Genomic DNA, 23,492 nt, shown 5'->3' with positions numbered 1-23,492 from the left:
TTGCTCGCAAGGATTTTTTCTTTTTTTTCCTTGTGAAACCAAACCTGGAGGACAAACAATGAGCAAACATGGCTGCTGCTGGAAGGATCGTGTAAATTTAGAAAGTTCACTCTTGAGTTGTGCAGCCTGGTCTCTTAGTAGCACAGAGGCATACTGAGAGCTTTCAAACCATTTTGACACTATGTAAACACATGACAATTTAATACCTGTGGGTTACTGAAAGGCAGAAAGTCAAAAAAAATAATTCAAGGTGTAGTCTGAATTAAATGGGCAAAATTCCTGACATGGTCCGTAAACAGTTCTAAAGGGGCATTCATGAGTCGAGTGAGAAAATAAATCTTTAAAAACTCCACCTGCTTGTCATGCAGCCTGGTGTACGACTGCATTAAGAAGCCAACTTCTTAAAAACATCTTCACCTGAATAAACGCATCACATTCAAAGACACACAGTCTGGCACTTAGGGCAGCTCTCAACAGAACACAAACATCTTGGGATGTCGGATGGAATAGTATGAGAATTTTGAACTCAAGAACTTAAATAATAAATAAAAGTGAAAATGCGTCTAATGAATATCACTTGAAAGCAGTTGCAAAGTGAATGTGAGGAGGTGAACGGAGAAAGTATTTTACCTCATTTCAACCCGTTCATATTCATTTCTTCAGCTTCAAGTGGCTTTCTATTTCAGGAAAGTGAGGTGTTCAGGTGATTCCATTAACAAGTCAAGCTGGGCAGATTGTGACAGCGTTTTTGTTGTGGTGTGGCACCAGATCACAAGCTGTGATTTGGTCTGGCACACTTACTGCATGTCTGCCAGTTCACTGTTAGCTAACAGTTGGCAGTTCGCTAACAATGAGGAAAAACAAAACTTTGTGTGAAAGTTTTTATTTCTCAGATTTTTTTGAATTCTACTTTGAAATGCAAGTCATGAGCAGTTGTACCAATGTTCACATTAGGAGTAGTTATATATTTATAGCTAGTAGCTTTAATTCAGTTCAGATAAACAAAGATTTTATTTATTTATTTTTTTATCTAGATTTTTTGGGATTCTTTGACTTGTTTGGGGTTTATCCTTTATTTTAGCACACTCTATGGGTAATGCTCTATGCCATAGGTGGCTCGTATTTAATTCAGACTTGTAATTTGTTTGTCAGGCCCCGATGAAGCCTTAGAGTCGATACATGTTTTTAAATGTACAAGGAATAAATAAAATGCATACTTTCACTTGAATTCTTGCGCTTTCATGGTATTCCATAGTCACTCGTGCACTGCGGGACTTCAGTCTACTGAAGAGCAGCCTGTCAGATCAGTCATCAGAGCTGCCTCCATCTCCATGTAAATATCTGAAGAAGACTGATTTCAAGCACTGTGCACCTTGTTTCTGGAATGAGTTGCTGCTTTTGGTGTGAAAAATGAGGTCATGCACGTCATTTCACCAATGAGGATTTAACAACATCATTACCTGACTGTGTACAGTTATGAGGTTGTTTGCATAAGCTGTCCTGTTGCTATTAATATCTTATCAAACTGCAACTGCATAGTCTTGAGGAGATAATTTTTTTAATTTAAAAAATAAGAAACATTTTACTATTGTGTGGTTATCTAATTAGAAGATAATATTTAATGGCACTGGGTTGATTAGATTAGTTTACATGCAGTATATGGGTTAGGTTAACCATGTAAAAATAAGGGCCTGAAAAACTGTCAATTTCAGACACATCGGCTTCTGTTAAAGAAAATACTGTAAGCTGTGCTTTACTGTAGAGATTTCGAGACTGACACTCCAAACAAATACCCCAACTGTACAAAGCATCTCAGCACACTGAATTTAGTGGAATTTGTCACAGACTTCCTAGCAGAAGACATCCACCTGCAGTACTTAATAGAGCGATCTAATAACTTGGTTTCATACTTCTGAAAAAAGAAAAGGAAGATAATATGTCGTTGTGTAGGAAGGATTTATTAAATCCATTGCAATGGTCAGAGTAAGACTGAAGTATGACAGATTTCAACTAATGGGGAAATGGAATTAATGTGCTGTATATGAATTATTGCATGCTGAAACTGATAGCTATTAATATAATCTACATTAAGTTTCATCATAATGCCAACTGCTACTAACAGTGGAACACATGGAAAAAGAGTTTGCTGAAAGCAGATGCACATTTGGTAAAGTGCTTATTACTGCAAATGTGAGATGTGTCGTTTTAACTCTTGAGTGACTGAAATCAGTCAGTGAAATAGTGCAGCATAAAGTATGTAAATGTAATTTTTATTTAATAAAAATGAAACTACAGTCTTTGTAGTTTGTGCATTGTGAAAAAGAAAACAAAATGCAAAAAATAAAACCACACAACAGAAAACACAATGTAATATTCATGCAATCATAAGAGACGTGCAAGCTAAATCAGAAAGCCAAAAGGCGAATGAGACTCCCTTAGAAGCAGAGGTTTAGTGTTGCACAGACATCCAGTGGCTCAGTGATTAATCCGGTACACAGTATATACCATATTTGCCTAAGAATAACTGACATGTTACAGTCTTTGATTAAACCTGCGATATTTGCTGCACACAGATGCTGCCAGCAGCATACTATAGTACACTAGTAAAACTTGGTTGTTTGATCATGATGCTGTATTTTTCCCTTTGAAAATACAGTCTTGTTATTACACAGCAGTGTGCGATTGAAGTTATTATGTCTCATCTTGTCTCATCTTACAGAGTTAGATCCACAGTACAATATCATCAATATACAGGAGGAACTGGATGTACACATTTTCAGTTAACCCTGAAAAATGATCATTTATGCTAGTGTGAGCAGGGTATTTCCAATGAGTAGGAATAAAATGTGTTTTATTTCATTTTGTTTTTCTCTTATGGGAACCTAAAATTATCGCTTACATGTTTTCTTGATTTTCTCGACAAGATAACCACAAGGTGTATATTAATCAGCACCACGATCACTTGAGGCTACATAAACTCCCCACCTTTCTACCTTCAACCCACCTACTTACCCACCCACACATCCCCTTTTTAATGCAGCCAAATGTTGCTTTCTTTTACTCAGGAATCATCGCTATAAAGAATTGTGGGCAATTCCATAAGGGTTGCAAAAGAAAAAATTCAACACTGGCTTGCATCTTGTCATGTTTGCAACCCTGAGAGATTTTAATGGCAGAACTCTGTCATTTTTATGTCCTTTTTTGTTCACTCTTTCTGCTATAAAAAATGTAACTCACAATCCTCACATGAAATTTACACAAAATAGTCAAATATTCCACGATTTTCTTAGTTTAATGAGCGTCATCACTTCATGGATGCCTCTAAAAAACAAAGAGGTTGATAGTCAGTTCATCAGCGCACATGGCAGAGTGAGTGTAGAGCATTCACATCCAAAATAAACTTTTATTGTTGGTGAAAAATTAAGCACAGATCTCAAATAAAAGACTTGCACATTCTATTGATATTTATTGCACTGTGAAGCTATTCTATTGTGCAGATCTTTTGTCTGATTCTGACACTGAATTCTTTCCTTTTTTTGAAGCAGCAGATTGTTTCCTTGTAACAGTGACATTGGGACAAAAAGCCCATGAATAAACCAAACAGACAACGTGTTATATTTGTCTCAAGTTGATGCGTTTTGATTTGGATGGTGGCACTCAGTCTCAAGCTCATTCGTTATTGAAGGTATTTAAAACAGGTAACAAATATTGGACAGCTTGTTTTGAAAGAAAGAGGTAAGGGTCCTCAAAGAGCAAGGTGCTCGATTTTTGCCACACATTACTCAAACAGAAGTAAAAATGTAATTTGGGGAGTACTTTCAGATATGGATAAAGACACAATAGTTACTCTGCTGAGTCTTTACTGGAGCAGATAGGTATTTTGGATTCATTCAGAATAAACTGCAGTGTCAATATTTATGGTAATGAAGGAACACAGCGCTAGAGTGAAGCTAAACTGTGTGATTTTTATAGAGCTTGGGCAACAATAGAGGTCATGCCACAGAGGAACAAGCTACACAAACAATGTCCATTCATTGTTGTTTTCTGCTTTTTCAGGGAATTTATTTACAGTAAGAACTGTGGAATATTGCAAGACTTACACTTTTAGTTGACTTACCCTCAGAAAGGACATGACAAGGTTTTGTTTTATTAAATTGTATTCATATTAAGACTGTTAAAATGCTATATTTAATCCAAGTGGTGAAATACTTTTGGCACGTAATGATTTTAGCTGTTGTTCCCTCTTTTGCAAAATGCATTTAAACTCTTTTAAAAGCACCTTACATGCCTCACATTTGCTATTTTCTCAGCATTGTGAGTTAAACAGAAAGAATCACTTTGGCAAACTCCGTCTATTTGAGTTTGGGCTTTTGCCATTACAGCTTTGCATGGCTGACTGGGGCCCAGTTTAACCTTTGAAACAGCCCTACCAACGATTCTGCTTTCAGGGTAGAGCAAAATAGGTAGGTGAGAGGCAATGACATGGTGAGGAGCTAACATCTGTGGTGGTGAGGGCAGAGAGGTGTGAAGATAATAGCCCCAATGGGGAGATATGCAAGGCAGGGGTGCTTTATGAGGCTCGGTCAGTCTGCTGTGAAGGAGTCCTGCATTGCACACAAAAACCAAAAGAGTAATCTCTAACTTATTCCACAGAGGAGCCTTTGGATCACTATCTTACTTTCATTTCTTTCCTTTCCTACTGTCTCTTATCTTTTTCCATCTCAAATTCAATTTGCTTTACGTCCATGGCTATAATTAAATGCAATTATTCTTGCAGACTATATCAATTACAAGTGCATTTCTGTTAAACAAACAACACTTTTTTTCAATTTAGCTTAACATCCTCTTCTGTCCTTCTTATGCTTTTCTGTTTTAGATTGTATGCAGATGCTTCTAAATACACAGTATGCAAGTAATCTGTAATTACTCGGAGAAAACCCACACACGCATACCAACACTCACAAAAGAATGCATTACAAAGAAACATGTTACTGTAATTATGTTTTGTCTATAACAGACGACAGTTGCAATATAACTTTGCAGTTGCTGATCAGTCACAGTAACAGTGACTTCCTGTATATGGAGGCAGTACTGCTGATGTTGCCTTTATTTTCTTAGACATGTGACTGAGGATCGGTTTTAGCCACAACAGTTTTATGAAAACTGATCTTTGTGCTGTTTTTCACCAACATCCCAGTTAGCTTTCTGATAAAAGAGACAGGAAGGGACCTTGTGTAACCCTTCTGTAGTCCGTATGTGTATAGGTGGGCATACAATAAATATGAAGAGAGGAATATTTATAAGCATTTTCTATAACAACTCAACAATTATCTCTCGCCCTATGACAGCTGGGATAGGCTCCAGCGCCCTCCGCAACCCTGAAAAGGATAAGCGGAAGCGAATGGATGGATGGAACTCAACAATTATGTGGTAATAAGGTGGAAACACAAGATAGTAGTAGAGAAATAGCAAGTTATTACCACTTAATTACCAAGTAATTTATTATTATGCTATTGAAAATGATCATATAGTATATAATATGGGTAAGGGGTCAGAAATTGGGGGTAATAATGTGGAAACAAACATATTCCTATGAGGCAAAACAAATGAATAATAGTGTAGTAATGCTAACAATATTATAACTTGCTAGCATTAAAACAGCTGTGCATTAGAATTTCTATATGCGGACTTGTGGTAGTAACCTCATAATACTAAGGTTAAACTGGTTGATGGCACTATAGCCATTTCTTCTAAAAAGCGCCAGGCAAATATTGTTATCAGGTTTTGGAAAAACTGAATACCACACACAGGATAAGGTGCTTTATAATTGTATTCCTCCTTTACAGCTCACTTAAAGGTGGCTTAATTCAACTTAGCATCCATAGGTTTCCCCTCCCTTCTTTCTCTGTCTTTACACTGTCTCATTGTCTTTCATTTTTTTCTGCCTTTTTTCCTTTCTTTGAAACTCCACCCTCACAATTTCTTGTGTAAACAAACCCCTCACTGGTTTTCTCTCTTTCTCTCTCTCTCTCTCTCTTTCTCTCTCGCTCTTCGTCCTTGACTTTAGTTTTCCTTATCCATCTTCAAGGAGAGATGGAGGGAAAGTGGCTGGAGGGAATCATGTTTCATCATCCACCCATATGAACTGAGACAGGGCCTGACATCTTCTTTTGCAGCTGCTCGTCTGAATATCATTGTTGTTTATAACTTGCTGCAATATTCAGTGGAAGGCTCTCTGTTTGGTCACATGTCAAAAGAGTTCAAGGGACCAAGTCATTACATGCAACAAAAATTAGTCTCTGGCCATCACTGTGGTGGTGGTGGGGGGGAATAAACCACTTATCTGTGGAACGTCTGCAGCAAAGCACTTGGCTTTATAAGGAGAGAGAGGATTGGGAGCACTCACTAGTGAGTGGTAGTTGCATGCAGACAAGCAGCTGAGAAGGAGGGGGAAGCACTCACAAAGCCGAGTGTGGTTTGCCTCCAGAGGGTTCAGGTTTACAATGGAGAGCAGGAAAGCAAAACAGAAACTTCAAATGGCAGAGTTGTGGCAAAAGCAGCAGCTCTCTTGACATGATGAAACACCAGCATGTTTTCTGAAAAGACGAGGCGATTTTTCATGATCCTCAGATTTCACTTCATAGGCAACTGGCAAAGCATATGGAGTCAAGAATGAATTATTGTGTTATATATTTTTTAGGGTTTTGGCAATGGGACACTTTGAAGTGAATCTTTGGTTTGGTGTTGTGGGTTTTTTTTCTTTTTTAACTGGCTCACTAAATCCCATAAGCTGCTATAGTATCTCTAACAGCCAGACCGTGCTTTCTTTAATCATAACTAGACAGTGGCTGTGTTTTATCCAGCAAAGCCTCCTGCTTTGTAGTTTTGGGAAAGAACAACAGAATCAATTAAACAGCAAGGGGGACATAGCATGAGCAAGGAGGGGAGTAAATAATTGCAGAGACAGGTCGTGAAGAGGAACGGTAATTAACTATCCATTTATAAAAATGCAAGAGATAATATTCATGAGCTGTCACTGTTTACTCAGGACTGGAGGGACTTTATAACTGTCTCTCAGGAGTGAAGCATCCATAAACAGGCACAGGTACTGTATGTGTGCATTTGTTAAATGGAGACACACAAGTGACTCAAGGGCAACTCTAATACGCTGCAGAGAATGGAGCGAATGAAATGATAAGTTATCATGCTCAGCTGGAGCTAGACTATATGAAACCAAAGATGAACTGAATGAAGACAGAACAGTTTGAATAAAAAAGTGGAAAGACCAAGATAGAATCCAATCAGGAGAAAAACAGGTCTAAATGTGATTAGATGAAAACTGAACTCAACAAAGTCTTTTTCCCCTCTCATGAATCAAAAGTTACAGTAAATGCTGAGTGTGTTTGTTGGGAAAAAGTGTTGGGGGCCTTCAAGGTGATAAGGCCTGTAGAGGCCCAGTACATTAATGAATTGACATTACCCAAGGATCAATGGTGAAGCTCTCAGGATTTGAAAAACTACACTTAATGAAAAGGGATTACTCTCTTAAGATCAAGGTCCTCCACTTCACGTCTTCCCCTCGCTCCTCTTCTTTGGCTCTTTTGTATTCTGTTCCAAGCTCCCCCGCCCTTTCAGAACAATAAACACAAACACAGGCTCTCATTTGCATTATGACAGGGTTTCCCCAATCAACTGGTTTTAATGAAGACTTTTGCTAGAAATGTACCATTACTGCATCTCATCTTTGTTGCACTGCATTGCTGTATGAGCACACTTTGTTAATTATAGTTCAATTGAGTCTATATTGGAAGTAAAACAGATTTTATAATTTACCTGGTTTTTGCTCACTAGGATATGAAATGTGCTGAAAGTTTGTACTTTTTTGTTTTTCAGTGACAGTGTGTGCAGTCACCTTAATCACAGCGATGATCGATTCTAATAGCAGCTCAGAGCTACGGAAAACAAATCATGCTAAAATATATGGAAATTAGCTCCAAAAATGGTTCTGAAGAATCTTTGGTGATTTATAACATAGGTTCCCAACACACATACAGCAGTTTCAGGACTTATTCTTTGCTATTGTATCACCTACGAAGCACATTAAACATTTGGGGGATTTTAGTGCATATTAATAGCAAGGTGAATTATTACAGTGCAGACGTTCTTTGCAAGTTTTTGTGAATGTTTTGGTATATACATTCATAGCCATTATTTTAGTAGTCGGTTGACCCCTTTTGCCTTCAGAACTGACTTAATCCTTCATGGCGTAGACCCAACAAGATGCTGGAAACATTAACCTGAGATTGATGTGAATTGCCCATTTTACCACATCCTAAAGCTGTTCTTTTTAATTGGAATCTGGTGACTCTAAAAGCCATTTGTGTACAGAGAATTCACTATCATGTTCAAGAAACCATTTACGATGTTTTGAGCTTTCTGACATGGTACCATATCCTGCTGGCAGCACACTAAAGAGATAGACATGGTCAGTAACAATACTCGGATAGACTGTGGCGTTTAAATGACGCTCAGTTGGTACTGAGGGGACCAAAGTGTGCCACAAAAATATTGCCCACGCCATTACACCAACAGCAGGCTGAATTATCGATACAAAGGATGGACCAAGCTTTCATGTTGTTTATTTCCAAATTTCTACGATCCACATGCTGCAACAGAAGGTGAGATTTATCAGTCCAGGCAATGTTTTTCTAATGCTCCGTTGTCTAATTTTGTTGAGCCCATATCAGTTGTAGCCTCACTTTCCTGTTCTTAGCAGACAGGAGCTGCACCCAGTGTGCTGTAGCACATCTGCTTTAACGTTCAGTGTTTGGGGCATCAGCTTCTTATCAGCTTTCTGGTCATCATGAAGACATTTTCACCCAAAGAACTGCTGCTCACTGGACTTTTTTTTTTTTGTAAACCCTAGAGATGCCTGTATGTTACAATCTAAATACATCAGCAGGGTCTGAAAAACTCAGACAAGCCTCTTTGGCACCAACAACCATGTCAAATTAACTAAAATCCTCTTGCTATCCCATTCTGGTACTTTAATTTAAACAGGGCACCTTGACCATGTCTACATGCTTAAACGCATTAAGCTGCAGCAATGGGATGGGCTGATGCGCATTAATAAACAGTTGAGTAGGAGTACTTAATGAAGTGGCGAGTGAGTGTATTTATCTTATGGGTGGAAAGAACAAGCTATGGCTTACCCTTTAACAGTTTCTTTCTTTTTTTTTTGTCCTTTTCTACATTTGCTTTTTTAATTAGATAGTGACTTTGACAGTGTCCTGTTTTTGGTATTTTAATGGTCACACCCACAAAGGAAAACCAAGGGTTTAAGCAGCTTTTTAGGACTTTCCTTCTGCTGCTACAAGGCACTGGCTTTCTCTACTGAATTTTGGGTGTTTACAATTGTATTCGCTAACTTCTGAAACAGGCTGCTTTTCTAAACTCGCTCGCATTGAGCGTTTGGCACTCTAAATGCAGAATTTGAATGGAGTTTTCATTTGCTTATTTGCTCATTTGTTCATTTGTGTTAATTTGTAAACCTAACACAGTTGACCTGTATCAATTTATGTACTTCATGAGAGTGAGCACCTGCACATTCATTTGTACACGGTGTGTACACAGCACTTAATATAGTGTGCGGTACACTCATACTTGTATTGCGTACCACGTCTGCCTCTAGATCGTCTTTCAGCTCTGACTTCCACCGTGTTTGTCCTCGCATCTGTTGGTCATCTTTTGAACATATGAACCACATTGAATTGTTGTTCCCTGTGCAGGCTTTTTTTTTTTTACTTTATTTCTATCTAAAGCTGTTAGCTAGTTAGTTAAGACTTATGAAACTCGGTGTGTGTGTGTGTGTGTGTGTGTGTGTGTGTGTGTGTGTGTGTGTGTGTGTGTGTGTATGCCTCTATGTACATGGAGCACCAAACTCTCACCTGCTATGAATAATTGATCTGTTGAATCTAGGGCGCATGAGGTTTGTATGCAAGAAGGCAGCTGCTGCAGCAGTAAGGTACCTTACAGTTTGTTTTAAAAGAAACATGTAAGGGCTACCAGGATGTCGAGATTAGTGAACTAGAAAAGGGCACCGTTGTCTGTAGACATGGATCTATACTGACCTGATGACTCCAAAGCAGAGCTATGCAACTCTAAATCATTAATCAGAAAAAAAAAAAAAGCTTTTAGTGGCATGTACTGTAGCTGGAATGGGCTATGCAAAAATATAAAAGGAGAGGTATTGTCATTTCTACATGGTGCACCATTCAGCATGGTGCAATCAATCACAACAATTGATGTAAAAAATCTGAAGGAAATTTTCAGGACTTGATTGTAGAACAAAGGTTCTTGACAATTGGGAAAAAAATGTCACAATGTACTTGATATTTGTTTATAAATAGCAACACAATGACAATTTGATAGGTAAAAACAATCTGAATATTTGTCCGGTAAACATGAAATTATTCCTGTTAGTGTGACATTGTTAAGTCATCCAGTAAACTCACGTTACCTGTGCTAAGATTATAGTCTTTCAGCTGACAGGTATGTGAAATGAAGGGGAGTTTGATGTAAAACTCCAATCAGATTGAGGCAAATTGTAGGGTACATCACCGTGCTATTAGACTGATTGGAATGTTATAAATAATAGATTTTTATATTTTGTGTTGCTGTTTGAATTTGAAAATGAGAAAGAAATCACTTTTACTTGGCCTACACTGGTCATTCCGCTCTGCTTTTCTAAGCACTGTGTTAATTTATTAACTCCACGGGGAAATTTCAATACTTTGCATTCCCCTTCTAGAGAAACATCAAAGCACAGGGTCAGTTAAAGAGCATCAGCCCTGGAGCTGGTAATGATTCAATGCCTTGTTCAGTTTCTTCATTGGGGAGATACTTGCTGACACAAGGCTTGTAAGCAAGTCCTCCGGTACATAGAGTAACTGCAAGTCTTGTAGACATGTTTTCCCATGTGCACTGGCACTCTTTAAAAACAACCTCCCACTTCTCCAATTACATCTTTCTTAAATTAGATGGAGTTGGTAGATTAACTTATTGTTCGAGACTCTTTTGTCATTTGCTCCTTCTCCATCTGCCGGCTCACTGTCACACAGTATCACTACAGCTGAGTTGTCACTCTGACAAAGACATGCAATGATTGGCTATGCTGCACTCTGTCACTGACATACATGCGCATGATTGAACAAGACACAGCAACTGGACCAGCCAGGCTGACTGACATCCATCCAGTCAGCTGTTAGAAGCTATAAAGTCAGCAAAAAACTCTGCAAAGAATTATTAAGTGTGCGGCACAGGAAACTGGAAGGAGTGTAATAGAGCCTGTGTATGCTAAGCTTTAATTGCTTGGTGCATTTATTTTTAAAAAGCCAACTATTTTATCTATTTGTTTAATTAAAGAGAAATCATAATTTTAATTAATTTAGATCCACTCTTCCAACTCAAAATATACTTACGATAATGAAAGAAAATTTGCAATAATGATATTTATGACAATGTTTTATCAGTGATTGCAGCTTGCAGCCTGCAGCATTGATTAGTGCAAACAAAATGAGGGGCGCTTCCCATCCTTCTTTTCCAATGAGCTGCTGTCATTGATGATGGACTACCCTTTTCAAAGTGAGAAGCCACAATTTGCCAGCGGCAGCATTATAGTGCAATTGTAGTGATACAGCATTTATACAGTGACACAGGATAAGCCAAATAACAAAAGTAGCCAAGGTTGTGTTTTCAGTGGAAATTTTAAGTAAACACATAACTGCTTAACACTTTACTTTAATGAGGACAAAAGTGACTTAAAATAGTTGCACGATCTTGTCACATAATAAAACTAAGAAATGATACATGTGTTTTGGGTCAAAGTTTTTAACTAGTGCTCAAAGTGCCCCTTTATTATCATGTAACTACTTCAGTAATTTGCATCAACCTCCTTATTTCTCCAGCAAAGTTAGTAATTTATTTACTTTTGGATTGCACATCACCAGCTGTTAGTATCTCCTCAAATACCTTCATAGCCTGGTTGTTCTCAGTGCTGTGTATTATCCTCAAATAGTGAAACAAGTTTGTTGTTTTCACCTTTAGCAGGAATAGTTTTCTTGCATATGTTGCAAAGTATTGTTTTCTTTTGAGTAGCTCCGTTTTTAGGTACAAAATCTGTATCGGAGACTGACATGTGGTTCTCGATCTCGGACGTTCCTGGGCTTGTGTAGTTCCCTGTGGAACATAAGTATATAACGTCACTGTATCACCGCTAATGCTTTGGTTATGTTTGTTTGCTTGCCTTTAGGAAAAATGTTAAGTGTGATCAAAACGTTTTGAGAGGAGATCAACTAGAATAAAAAAAAAAAACTTCAATTATTTCAGTTTGGCTGTTCTCACATTCAAGACCCTCTTCTTGGGCATGCCCAGACAACATCCAGTGTAACTGCTTTTCCAGATTGGTCCCACTGAGGCAAAATCAAAAATAGCATCCAGTCCGGAAGTTTATGAGAATGTCATTTTTAAATTGAGGAACACACAAACAAAACAATGTGAGATTGGAAAATGTAAATCCAGTAATGCTGTTGATTGTTATGAATCTCTTCCCCACTGGCATTCATCTAGTATTACTTTCTGATGTTCTTTTAATCATCCATTATATTATCCCAAACTTCTCAGAGCTTTGTAAGACTATTTTAGCTGATGATATAACACAAGGTAAGAAGTACTACTTTAAGTAAACAAAAATATTTGATTCAGTTCACAGCAAATTTTACTTATATAGCACCAAATCACAACAACAGTTGTCTCAAGGCGCTGTTATATTATTCATTGTATTATTACTAAAAACAAATTGCAATTGGCTTATTTACACATATTATCTCTGTGTGTTATTAAGAAAAGTTTTGTTGTCTTATTAACAGTAAAAGCAATGGTGCAATATTTTTTGGTTTGGGTTTTTTGGTTATACTGGCTAACATCGTTGTTTATAAAGACATGGTAAAGAAAGCTTTAAATTAATTAAAAACGTCTTCCTCTCTGGGATCTCATATGTACAGCTGTACTTTCATTCAGAAATAAAATTTCAGTATCTTGTGAAATAAGACTGAAGAGGTATAGATATCCATTCATATCCATTTATACTGCGAATCACCCTGTAAAGATTTCTCTGCATTTGTAGAGTTAGAGCCTGTAAACACCTCTGAGAGCCAATATAAAGGATAATTATTAGCCACTCCACCAACGGGAATTGTGTTATAAATGCTATCACTTTAACAGAACTACAGTTTGTGAACTACATATGGATATGCTTTGGATGATTTATATAGGTTTGGCAGAACCATTAATTTAGTTTGGGCAGTGCAGTGCAATATCGCCACAGGGAGTGCAATATATTTGAATCATTTTGCTTTGTGCTGTCATGATAAATGAAAGTAGTTGGTGGCTGATAGTGTTGCTGTCAACAGTTGTGATTTTTGGCTAGTGTGCCTGTGTAAGAATACGCATGGATGGTGTGCACATGCTGTATGCATGCACAAGTGTTTGTATGCATTTGCAGCTGTGCATACATGCAGGATGTATGGCATCAGTGGATTTTTAAGAGAATAATCTGAAGGTGTGAAGTGTAAAAGAGCAGGAGGTACAGATGCTGTTTAGAGTCCAAGCGGAATTAACTCTTAAGTCAGTTAATTAACATGTTGGTATTAAACATCTGTGGATAGCTTAGCCATCAGCCTTGCTCCTCTTTGCCTGGCTTCTTCAGCATCTCCAAATTCCGTCTTTGAAATACACAAACTTTATATACTCAAACACTCTCCACAAATCTTTTCCGTTAGTCTATACATGCGCTGTAAGATGTTGCTTGTTTAGAGGAGTTATTTTTAGGACCTCTGAACTGAGAAACACTGTTGCCACTCGTACAATGTCTGCCTACTTTATGTTTAACTTCCCTCTGGTTTGTCTGCTCCTTTTTTATGTGCTGGTGTGCTGTGTAGCATCTAACCAACATTCTCAGTTGCAGCTGTCTGCAGCAGGGAGTAAGAGAGGCCTCTGTCATTGTTTTATAGATCTATCAAGGGCCACACAACTGACCTGCCAGTACTGTTAACAATACCAAACAGCCATAATATAGCACTTGGCAAGTTATAAATTTCAGTCAAGTGGGAAATACAATGGTCTGTATAACCCTGACATAACTTGGCAGCTTGTGCCAGCCTGCTATGTGACTGGGCTTCAGTTCTCACCTGCTCTCTATACTTTTACTGTTCTTCTCTCTTGGCAGGGATGTAATCAGAAACATGAAGCCATTCTGTCCCTTGAAAAGAAGCCAAGCAGACAGAAGAGTGATCAAATTATAATTAATGTGCAGGAAGTGGTCACACTGTGGAAGACTGTTGACAGCTTACAGCTTCACAGCACACACTGTGCTGATATGCATGGAACAAATCACAGAAATAAAACATGGAAAAGAACAACCAAATGTAAATCAACAGCAAGAGCCCTGCTGCTCTGAAAAACAACTTGTGGAATTTAACTTAGTCCTCTGAATATTTTATGAAGATCCCGACACTCCTAAAGTCTCATTATATGAAGTGATGAGGTGAATTAAGGTAAAAACTAATTGATTTCCTGCATAAACTCTTATGCAGTTAATATTCTCCTCACACACAGACAGGAAAAGATCCCTCAGTTTGTTGATACCTCTCCACCAGAAGAATATCATGGCGATACTCTGTATTTCTGCAAAAAAAACCAATTATATTCTGCTACATTTCTAAAAGGTCTGCAGCATTGTCACTGTTCTCGCCCATTTTTATTTCATTCACCAGAAGAATAGTCATGCAACCTTATGAGGCAATATTGCCTGCAGTGGGGTCGGGAAATGGCAAATGAGACAAAATCTATAACATTTTGCAGTCAACTGTAAAATAGAGGAAAAAAAACAAATATTCCCCGGCAAGTGTTGTCGGTCACAGCTGTTGGCAGGGGCGTTCATGTGTGAGTTTGCTGTTCAGTCAGAGAATAATGGCAGTAATCAGTGCTTTTAACAAGTCAACAGATAAATACTTTAAAAATGCTAATGAGAAAGAGCTTGAGTGAAAGTATAATTTTTGTGCCATTATGGCTGTTTCTTTTTCCTTGAACAGTAAATACTTGCATGTGTGCTTTTGTTCCAACTTTGCTAATTAAAATAAATATGCAATCACTGACCCACACTGAAAATGTCAGGAGCTGACGTTCTGCTTGCTATGAAAGGCTTATGTAAGTTAATACGAAGAGAAACGATTGAATGCAAAAACACAATTTAAAGAGGTTAAGTTTCACTGCGGCCTTGTGTCTTAAGACTCTTGTTAAAATTGTTTAATGTTTGCAAGTCAAACCATCTAGGAAAAACACACACATATATAAGAAGATGTGATCATTTATTCAACAGTCCAGTCCACTGACTTATAATTATTGACCACTGTATGCATGACCATGATTGCAAACATGTTTTGAGTGCTAAGTGAGCTGAGACATTATTTAGAACCAGCCAATAGTAGAGGCAAAAACACCAGAGAGCTTATCAGGGTCTTTGGAGAGACACAGGAAATTGAGTTTGTCCAGTCTAATGATGGGCAGAGTCTCACGGCCTTACAGACGTACCATTTCTCTCCTATTAGCAAAGATGTGTTATTCATGAGGGCAAAGCTAGTGTGAACTACGTTTCATTGATATTCTACACAGTCACTTCTCATTGTCTGGCAAGGGACCCGTGCCATTCTGTTTTATTCATTCATTTATCTTTTTCTATTTCTAACCCTCAAAAAAAAAAAAAAAAAAAAAAAAAGGAACTTGGTGATGACGATGGTCAAGGGGTCAAAAGTGATTGTCTCTGTAAAGAGCTATCGATACCTTTTCTCATCAGTGGGAAACTTTATGGGAAAACTGGAAGGTGAAAGACCTGTGATGCAAAGTGAAGTGTTAATAGACGGGCCAGACTCCTACCAGAAATAGCTGTGCTTTTCCTTTTCCAAAAACACATTATCTCTCTTTCAGAGCTTCGCCTTTTTTCTGCCAAATTCCAATAGGCACTATTGGCATATATATGCACTGTCATGCCCAAAAGCTATTTATATAATACAATATGAGCTGAAAGGCTTATTGTGTGAGCACACAATGCAGTTATGATAAACACTAATTTTTTTACATTTAACGTCAGCATTCCCGCATAATGCTTATTTGTTCCTCTGTGCTGAAAACCAGTCTCCCTATTTAAAATCTCTATAAGCAAGAGTAATTCAGCCTTTTATGCTTGTCATGCTGACATGATCTGCCATGTCGCTGAACCGGCTACACGTGTTATGTGATGTGGCATTGTGTGAATCAGTCCCTGTGTGCAATTATATTTCCATCTGTATTTCACGTAGCGTTTAGTGGCGCAAGTACAATGCATGTAGAGATCACTGAGCTGGCAGGTATTAAAGTCTCCAGCGGAAATAGTGGAGATGCACGTTACAGCGGCTGCAAAACAAAGCACAAATGCCCTGAGCGTAACTGGAAACACTGAAAAAGGTGTTTGGAGCTCCCCAGAACCTAAATATGCATGGAGAACAGATTATGTCAGATTGTCTCACCATCAAAAGGGCATCCACATTATACAGTATGTTCATGTAATTTAAAGCCTCATCTGGGCTGACATTAAAACATTTTATTCATAGGGGAGGAATAAACATTGCACCTTTTTCTGCAAAGTGGTAAAGAAATAAAGAAACATCCATTTTAGGGCAGGGTAAAGAATCTATTACTTTGTCCTGACAAGCTGAGGAGAGTGAGAGGCGAGGAGGCGCATCCTTACGTGTCCAACATGATTAGCAGATTACTGATTCAAATTGTCTCCCTATCAAGGCAGCATCTACATTCTCATCCCCTCACTTTCCCCGTGTATCAGACTTATCACTGTCTTTGGACTGCTCAGACAATTTAGCTGAAGACATGCACGAAGTAAGGTGTTAATGGAAATAGTTTAAGGCCTCAGAAAATAGTTATTTGAGTGATAAGATCGGTTTTATGAAAAATAGAATCCCTTGGATGAATTCCTGCAGCGAGCCTAGTGAAATAAGTATCTAATCTGAGAACGAATATAAAAGCATTAGAAGGATGTTTTATTGTGTGCGTTCTTCCTCAAAATGTGTCTTCTGTAAAGGTCAATTTACTAATAAAATGTGACACCCATACCAAAGGAAATGATTAGAAGGCCGCATCTCAAGTTTGCGGTTGTTCCTGCGTAATGCAAATTTTCCTGAAAGCGTGGCTGGAGAATTTACTGTGTCTTGTCTTATTTGTCTGATAAATAAAGCAAACCTTTATGTTCCCAGTGGTAATGCAAAACATTTCCACCTATTTACTCAGTCAGCGGGTGCCACGCTTGATACATGGCCACAGAAATGGAAAGTAGAGAGAAAAAATTGAGGTATAAAAAAGCCTGCAGAGTGACAAATTAGTGGAACAGTTCTCTTGTTTGTTATTGATTGTGTTAAAAATCCGGTAGCCCTGATGCAGGTCATGACAGTAACATCACAAGTCTAAAAAAAGATTAGGTTTGTTGAAGTTATCTCACGGCATGTCTCGGTCTCTAAAATTATATTCACCTGTATACCAGCACACAGAAACACGCTCTTACACTCAACCTTTTTGACTGTGTTCAACTGTGAAGAATCACCTCATTTAGTGAGCACATTTCTGGTTCAGGAGGATGCATGCATTTCCATTGTTGCCCAGTGGCAGGGCTTAACAAATAGGATTAGATCCGTGCCCGAGAGAGCACACTTGCGTTCAGGTGACACACCGCTCCATGCTTCGGCTCTGCAACTAGACACAGAGAATTACTGTTAAAGGTCAGTGGAGTCAGACGCTGAATGTCACAGCTTAGCCACAGTTTGGCAAGAAAACACATTCAGATAAATAGCCCCTTCTCTTGGTAGAGAGTAATTCTGCCCCTGAATTTCCAGCATAAAAGACCCAGGATTATAGGGTGAGTTAAAAGGCAACAGAGGCATATCGATTAGAGGCAGTGAATCACAGCTCCACTATGCTGTGAATAATAAACTGGGTAGAAGACAGCCAGGGGTTTTCAGATGGAACCTTCATGACAGGCTGTGAGTTGTGTTCATTTTAGATGAGACCGCAGATAAGTCACATCTCCCATCTCAAGGATTGCAGGAATCATGTCACTGATCAGAAAGCGCCTCAGAGTAGCTTACTACAAGTTTAAATAAGCATTCCACACCCCATTTAACAACACAAAGTGACTGATCACAGCCCGCGCTCGATGCAAAGAAGTGCCAGTGGACTCAGCAAAGGGAGTGGACTCTTGATAGCATATCTCCCAAAGGTGGGAGAGAATTGGAAAGCGTCATTTCTGAAATAGCTGCATATGTGTCGAATCAGAGAAGTGTTGCACCAGAGATTCAGTCAGCTTCACTGAAGCATCTTGTGACTCAGTGGAGCAGGTGTTATTGTTTGCCGTCTTTAATAGACTCCTCATTGCGGGCCTAAACAAACTTATCTGATTTGGGCTGCAAACTGTGAGCGAGAAGGTCCATATACGTACACACTCAGTGCCACGAGTGAAGCAATCAGAGAGCTGATGTAAGCGCAGTGTTAAAACAAAGCACATAATGGACTTAGGATGAGCTACGCATGTCTTTGACTGGCACAGAAACAGATGATGAAACTGGAAAAATCACAGATTCTGTGTTATTTTTTCGTTGCCTGTGTTGTATAACTTCAATATGATGCTAATTTTTACCCAGAGAACTGGTGTGGATATAGAGATGGCAATTTTTGTCTGTTTGAACGACCAGCCTTTTGGTCCACAATGAAATATGACAAGCAGTATGTTGTAGATTGCCAGCCATTTATTCTACAGATATATTAAAGGTCGAAATGGGACCTTAACTGTCTTGCTGAAAAATATGTGATTACAGTATTGCATTACTTTGTAATGGTTTACACCCAAAGCTGATGGTTTTATATGCAGTATTTAAGTTTTTTTAAGTACTGAACTAAATACAGAGGTTCTAAGTCACAAGTTGCAGTTATTAAATTTTTCCTTGTTGTGTTTCTTTGTACGTGTGTGTGTTCAAACTGCAGGCTGTGGACTGGAGTTCCTGCTGGTTCTCTGTGGGCTAGAGTTTTCTTGGTCCTGCCCCCGTCACTGTATCTGCTACACTGCACCCAGCACCGTCTCCTGTCAAGCCCACAACTTCCTGTCGGTACCTGATGGAATTCCTCCCGACAGCGAGCGCATCTTCTTACAGAACAACAAGATCCATCGCTTACTACGAGGACACTTCAGCACCAACACCGTCACTCTCTGGATCTACTCCAACAATATCACGTACATTGAGCCATCGACCTTTCATGGCTTCACATTGCTGGAGGAGCTGGATCTAGGAGATAACCGCCACTTGCGGTCCTTGGCTGAAGACACTTTTCATGGGCTGAGTCGGCTCAACGCACTTCACTTGTACCGTTGTGGACTCGGTTCACTTCCAAATAACATTTTCCAAGGTCTCAGAAATCTTCAGTATCTCTACTTGCAGGTATACTTTGTACACAATTTGTCTTTTACATGTTCATTTCTTTATCACCAAGACTACTAATGCTGTTCATTTTATATAAATGCACTCAAACACAACCCACACAGAGTAATCATGCGATGTCAAGACGTTGATGCGTCAACTAAATGACAAGCTAATCTTGCATTGGTAGGGTTAGGAATGCTCTAATTGAGTAACAGGGGGCTTACTCTCTGAGACACTTGAATTTGAAAAGATGATAACAGATTGATGAAACTTCTTCATAAAGATTTTTATTTCCATGTGTCTTTCCAGGATAACCACCTGAAGTACCTGCAGGATGACACATTTATGGATCTCCACAACCTGAGCCACTTATTCCTGCATGGAAACCGTTTGTGGAGCCTTAACCAGAACACCTTCAGAGGTCTGCGAGCCTTGGACCGTTTGCTTCTGCACCAAAACCAGATAGAGTGGGTTGACCGTTTGGCCTTCCATGACCTAAAACGTCTCACCACCCTCTACCTGTTTAACAACTCCCTGATAGAGCTGTCTGGACAGTGCCTAGACACGCTGCCTGCCCTGGAATACCTACGTCTTAATGACAATCCTTGGTCATGTGACTGCAAGGCCCTGTCATTATGGGAGTGGTTAAAACGATTCAGAGGTTCAACATCTTCCGTTGGTTGCCAGTCACCAGTTGATATGGTTGGGAAAGACCTCAAGGAGCTCCGAAAGGAGGACTTCCCCAACTGTTCACCAACTGTTCCAAGCTCAGAATCCAGGGCCCAGACTAACAATTTATCTGGGACAGTGAATCCATCTATGAATCGTGGAGTAGCACTGGGTTCCGGAGGGCAGACCAACATAGTGCATCCCTCAAGGCCTGGCCGTTCTCGAAACTGCACAAAGCCTCGTAACAGGGTGAGCAAAGGGAAAGGTGACAACGAGGTTCACCATTCAAAGGAGGTCATGGCAGACAAAGAAGATTCCTCCCCAGATTTCACAGAGGGGGGAAAACATGACCACACATCCCCAGATGGCACAGTCACAAGAAGAAAGCACAAGTGTACTCCCCGGACCACTGTTCGTCCCCCTAGTGGGGTTCAACAAGCCAACAATAGGGCAACCTTATCCCAGTCTTTACTACATGCCAACGCCCTCTTTGTGGCCTTGATAGTGACAAATACTGACTACATTCTCCGCTGACCTTCAGAGGGTTTAGGCAATGCTAATCACAAAAAACAAGTCCTCAGATCCTCTCTTGCTCCTGCACTACAAAGGCCAGAGTGTCTTTTTATGTATGTGTGTGAATTGATTATATGTGTAAACGTAGTGTAGGGAGCTTACCTGTTCAAACTGAAACAGGTATCAAAGCATCAAACATCAACAAGAGCAAAACTCACAGCACAAAAATGGGAGAGACTGAGAATGATAGGTGACATGACAGTTAAATGCAGACCAAGCTTGCACTGCCAACACCAATATGATTTAATCACTGTACGTATTTGTGTCTTATACATTTTAAGTTTCCTTTTAAGTAAGCTGGAGTTCTAACAACCACAATTTGGTGAAAAGAGAACAAAGAATACAGTGGAGCTTGCAGGGTAAAACTTGTTAGCTAGTTGGCTCTGAAATGGATAAGACAGGTCTTCAAGTGCCCCATTGAGCTTTATGTTTGAGTATAAATGCGAAGGCAATGAACCTGTAAAGCCTCCAGTGTAAGTTTTATCTTACTCTCATCCCATCTGACAAATGTGTTTTTCTGTTGCATCCTTCGCCAACAACAGGTCCAAACAATTCGATGTGTTTATCATAAACAAAGAGGTAAAGTGTAAGCATGGCAATAAATTGTGAGTCGATATGAAACACAGGGATTTGCCATTCTCACTACCAAGTGAAAATCTATAGCCACAGATGTTTTTATGGCCATAAAAAGTGCAACCAGTAAGCTCATACACAATACGAAGCCGTAACAAATTCTAACAACTTCTCTCTACATAATGCTGGGGTTTTTTTTCAGGTAATATACCTTCTGCCTAACAGCATTTCTACACAACTCTTTCTGACACCTTAGTTTACACCACTTCTCTATTTTTGTGCAACGGAAGACTAAGCTGCTAATTGTTTCAAGATGATTAGGACTGCCATCCGCTATTTTCATTCGCTTGGAAAGCACTGCGCGTCTCTGGGAGATCAAGCTGTGAATAATGAAGAGTTTGTCTATATCTTGTGTCAGATGTTGTTCATTTTATTTTATTTTTTCCTAAGACACGAAAAGGACCTAGAAATGGATCCCCGCTGCAGGGCCCACAGGAGCCTTTGAGGTCAAGGGTCAAATGGGGGCTTCTCTGTTTCCCAGTGAGGATGTGTTAAATGATCCCTCTTGAGTGAGGACATCCTTGCCTCATTGAGAATATGAGGAACACATTTTTTTGGAATTGCTTACCTTCAAAGGGACACAACACAACTCTGGAGAAAAAAAATGTGTGCTTACATTAAATGACTCTTGCGATCAATAAGTGTTTAAAAAGAACAATTTGAATGGAGCATGGCGAAACTAGGATCATGCGGTGACTGATGCGATTGTTCATGGATGTAGAGAGCAAGACAATCGCGTCTGAAGTAACAAGAGGATGGAGTAAAACGCAGATTGGAGATGGACTATTACAGGACATGCTGTACCGCTGGAGCTGTTGTGCCTGCCTAAAAAAAAAAAAAAAAAGTACTGATAAGACAGTGTCCATATCAGTAATGTGAACTGTACCAGTAACAATGGAGACCGGAGGACTTCTCGCAGTGCTGATATTAATCATTTACTGTATTACTATGACAAAAAAAAAAAAAAACAATATCAGTGACATCAATGATGATAACAGGGTTTCTCACTCCTCCTGTCAGGACGAGTATTTACATTTTTTATTTTCTGGTGACTTGTTTATTTTTCATGGTATATTTTTAGAACCTCTTATTTGTTAATGCACAATTCCTCACCTCCTCTTTCTTGTTCTGCCGTATGTCTATTAATCATTCTTTTTTCTTTCTTTGCCATAATTAAATTGTTCAGTAAGTTATCATCAAAGAACAACAGTACAAAAATGTTTATAAAGATATTAAAATCTATATCTTCTTATGTCTACCTTTGCAGTCTGCGCCTGTTTATTTATTTGCAGTTAAGACTTGGCTTGTTTGGATGAAGTTAATTTTATGCTTAATCCCCCTTTCTTGGCTTTTTCCTTTTAATTTGTTTAAAGCAGAAATTGATTGTGTCAGCAAATTTAGCGTTTTCCTCACCCCACTTACCACTCTGTCTATGCTGCGCTTTGCAATGTGTCTTCCTTGATCAGGCACTACTGGCTAAACTCTAGCTGCCTCTAACTACTAGCTCTCTTCTGTCTGTAAACACTAATGATTGGTATACAGTATATGAATGTACAGAATAAATATTACCCTGTTATAGGATTGACAGGTGGAGGGAAAGTGTGGCTAACTTCCTGACAAAAGGAAAAAAAGAAAAATTCAGATATGACATTCAGACTGTAATGTAATAGACTACAGTTAAATAAATCATATCAGAGCATTAGGGATATTAATGAATGTGTCTCGTAGAATCTGTAGCTATTCCAGGTTATCATTATTATTAGTGGGCCTATAGAATAGAGCTTCTATTTCCTCTCACTGTGATAGAAATTGATCCACACGTGAGTAAATTTAACTTTTTTTTTAATTCCAGTTGAATTAAATTCCTGTTAAATGATAAATGAGTGCAGAATGAGTGGTTGTATGCATGAATGAGAGCGTTGTACAATTATATTTAAATTAATAGCAGGTCTGGTGTCTGGTTTTGATACTCTTTTACCTTCCACTTCCACCACTTGTAACCTTCAGCTCATTTGAGCACCCACACATACTTAATAGGCACTCCTA

General features: G+C 38.9%; 1 protein-coding gene across 1 annotated transcript in view; it reads left to right on the top strand.

The window, feature by feature from the left end:
• Nucleotides 1-22,704, top strand: part of rtn4rl1b (reticulon 4 receptor-like 1b) — a 144,325-nt gene extending 121,621 nt beyond the window's left edge. The window contains exons 2-3 of the mRNA XM_084950282.1: nucleotides 19,138-19,589; nucleotides 19,881-22,704. Of these exons, the coding sequence (XP_084806408.1) occupies nucleotides 19,138-19,589; nucleotides 19,881-20,774 (1,346 nt within the window). The 3' untranslated portion in view covers nucleotides 20,775-22,704. The remainder of the gene's footprint in view (nucleotides 1-19,137; nucleotides 19,590-19,880) is intronic.
• Nucleotides 22,705-23,492: the final 788 nt, after the last annotated feature.

This window comes from Perissodus microlepis, chromosome 14 (assembly GCF_051167445.1).
Source record: "Perissodus microlepis isolate ML-2025 ecotype Zambia chromosome 14, ASM5116744v1, whole genome shotgun sequence".
Taxonomy (NCBI): Eukaryota; Metazoa; Chordata; class Actinopteri; order Cichliformes; family Cichlidae; genus Perissodus; species Perissodus microlepis.
This window is presented reverse-complemented; position numbering and strand designations above follow the sequence as displayed.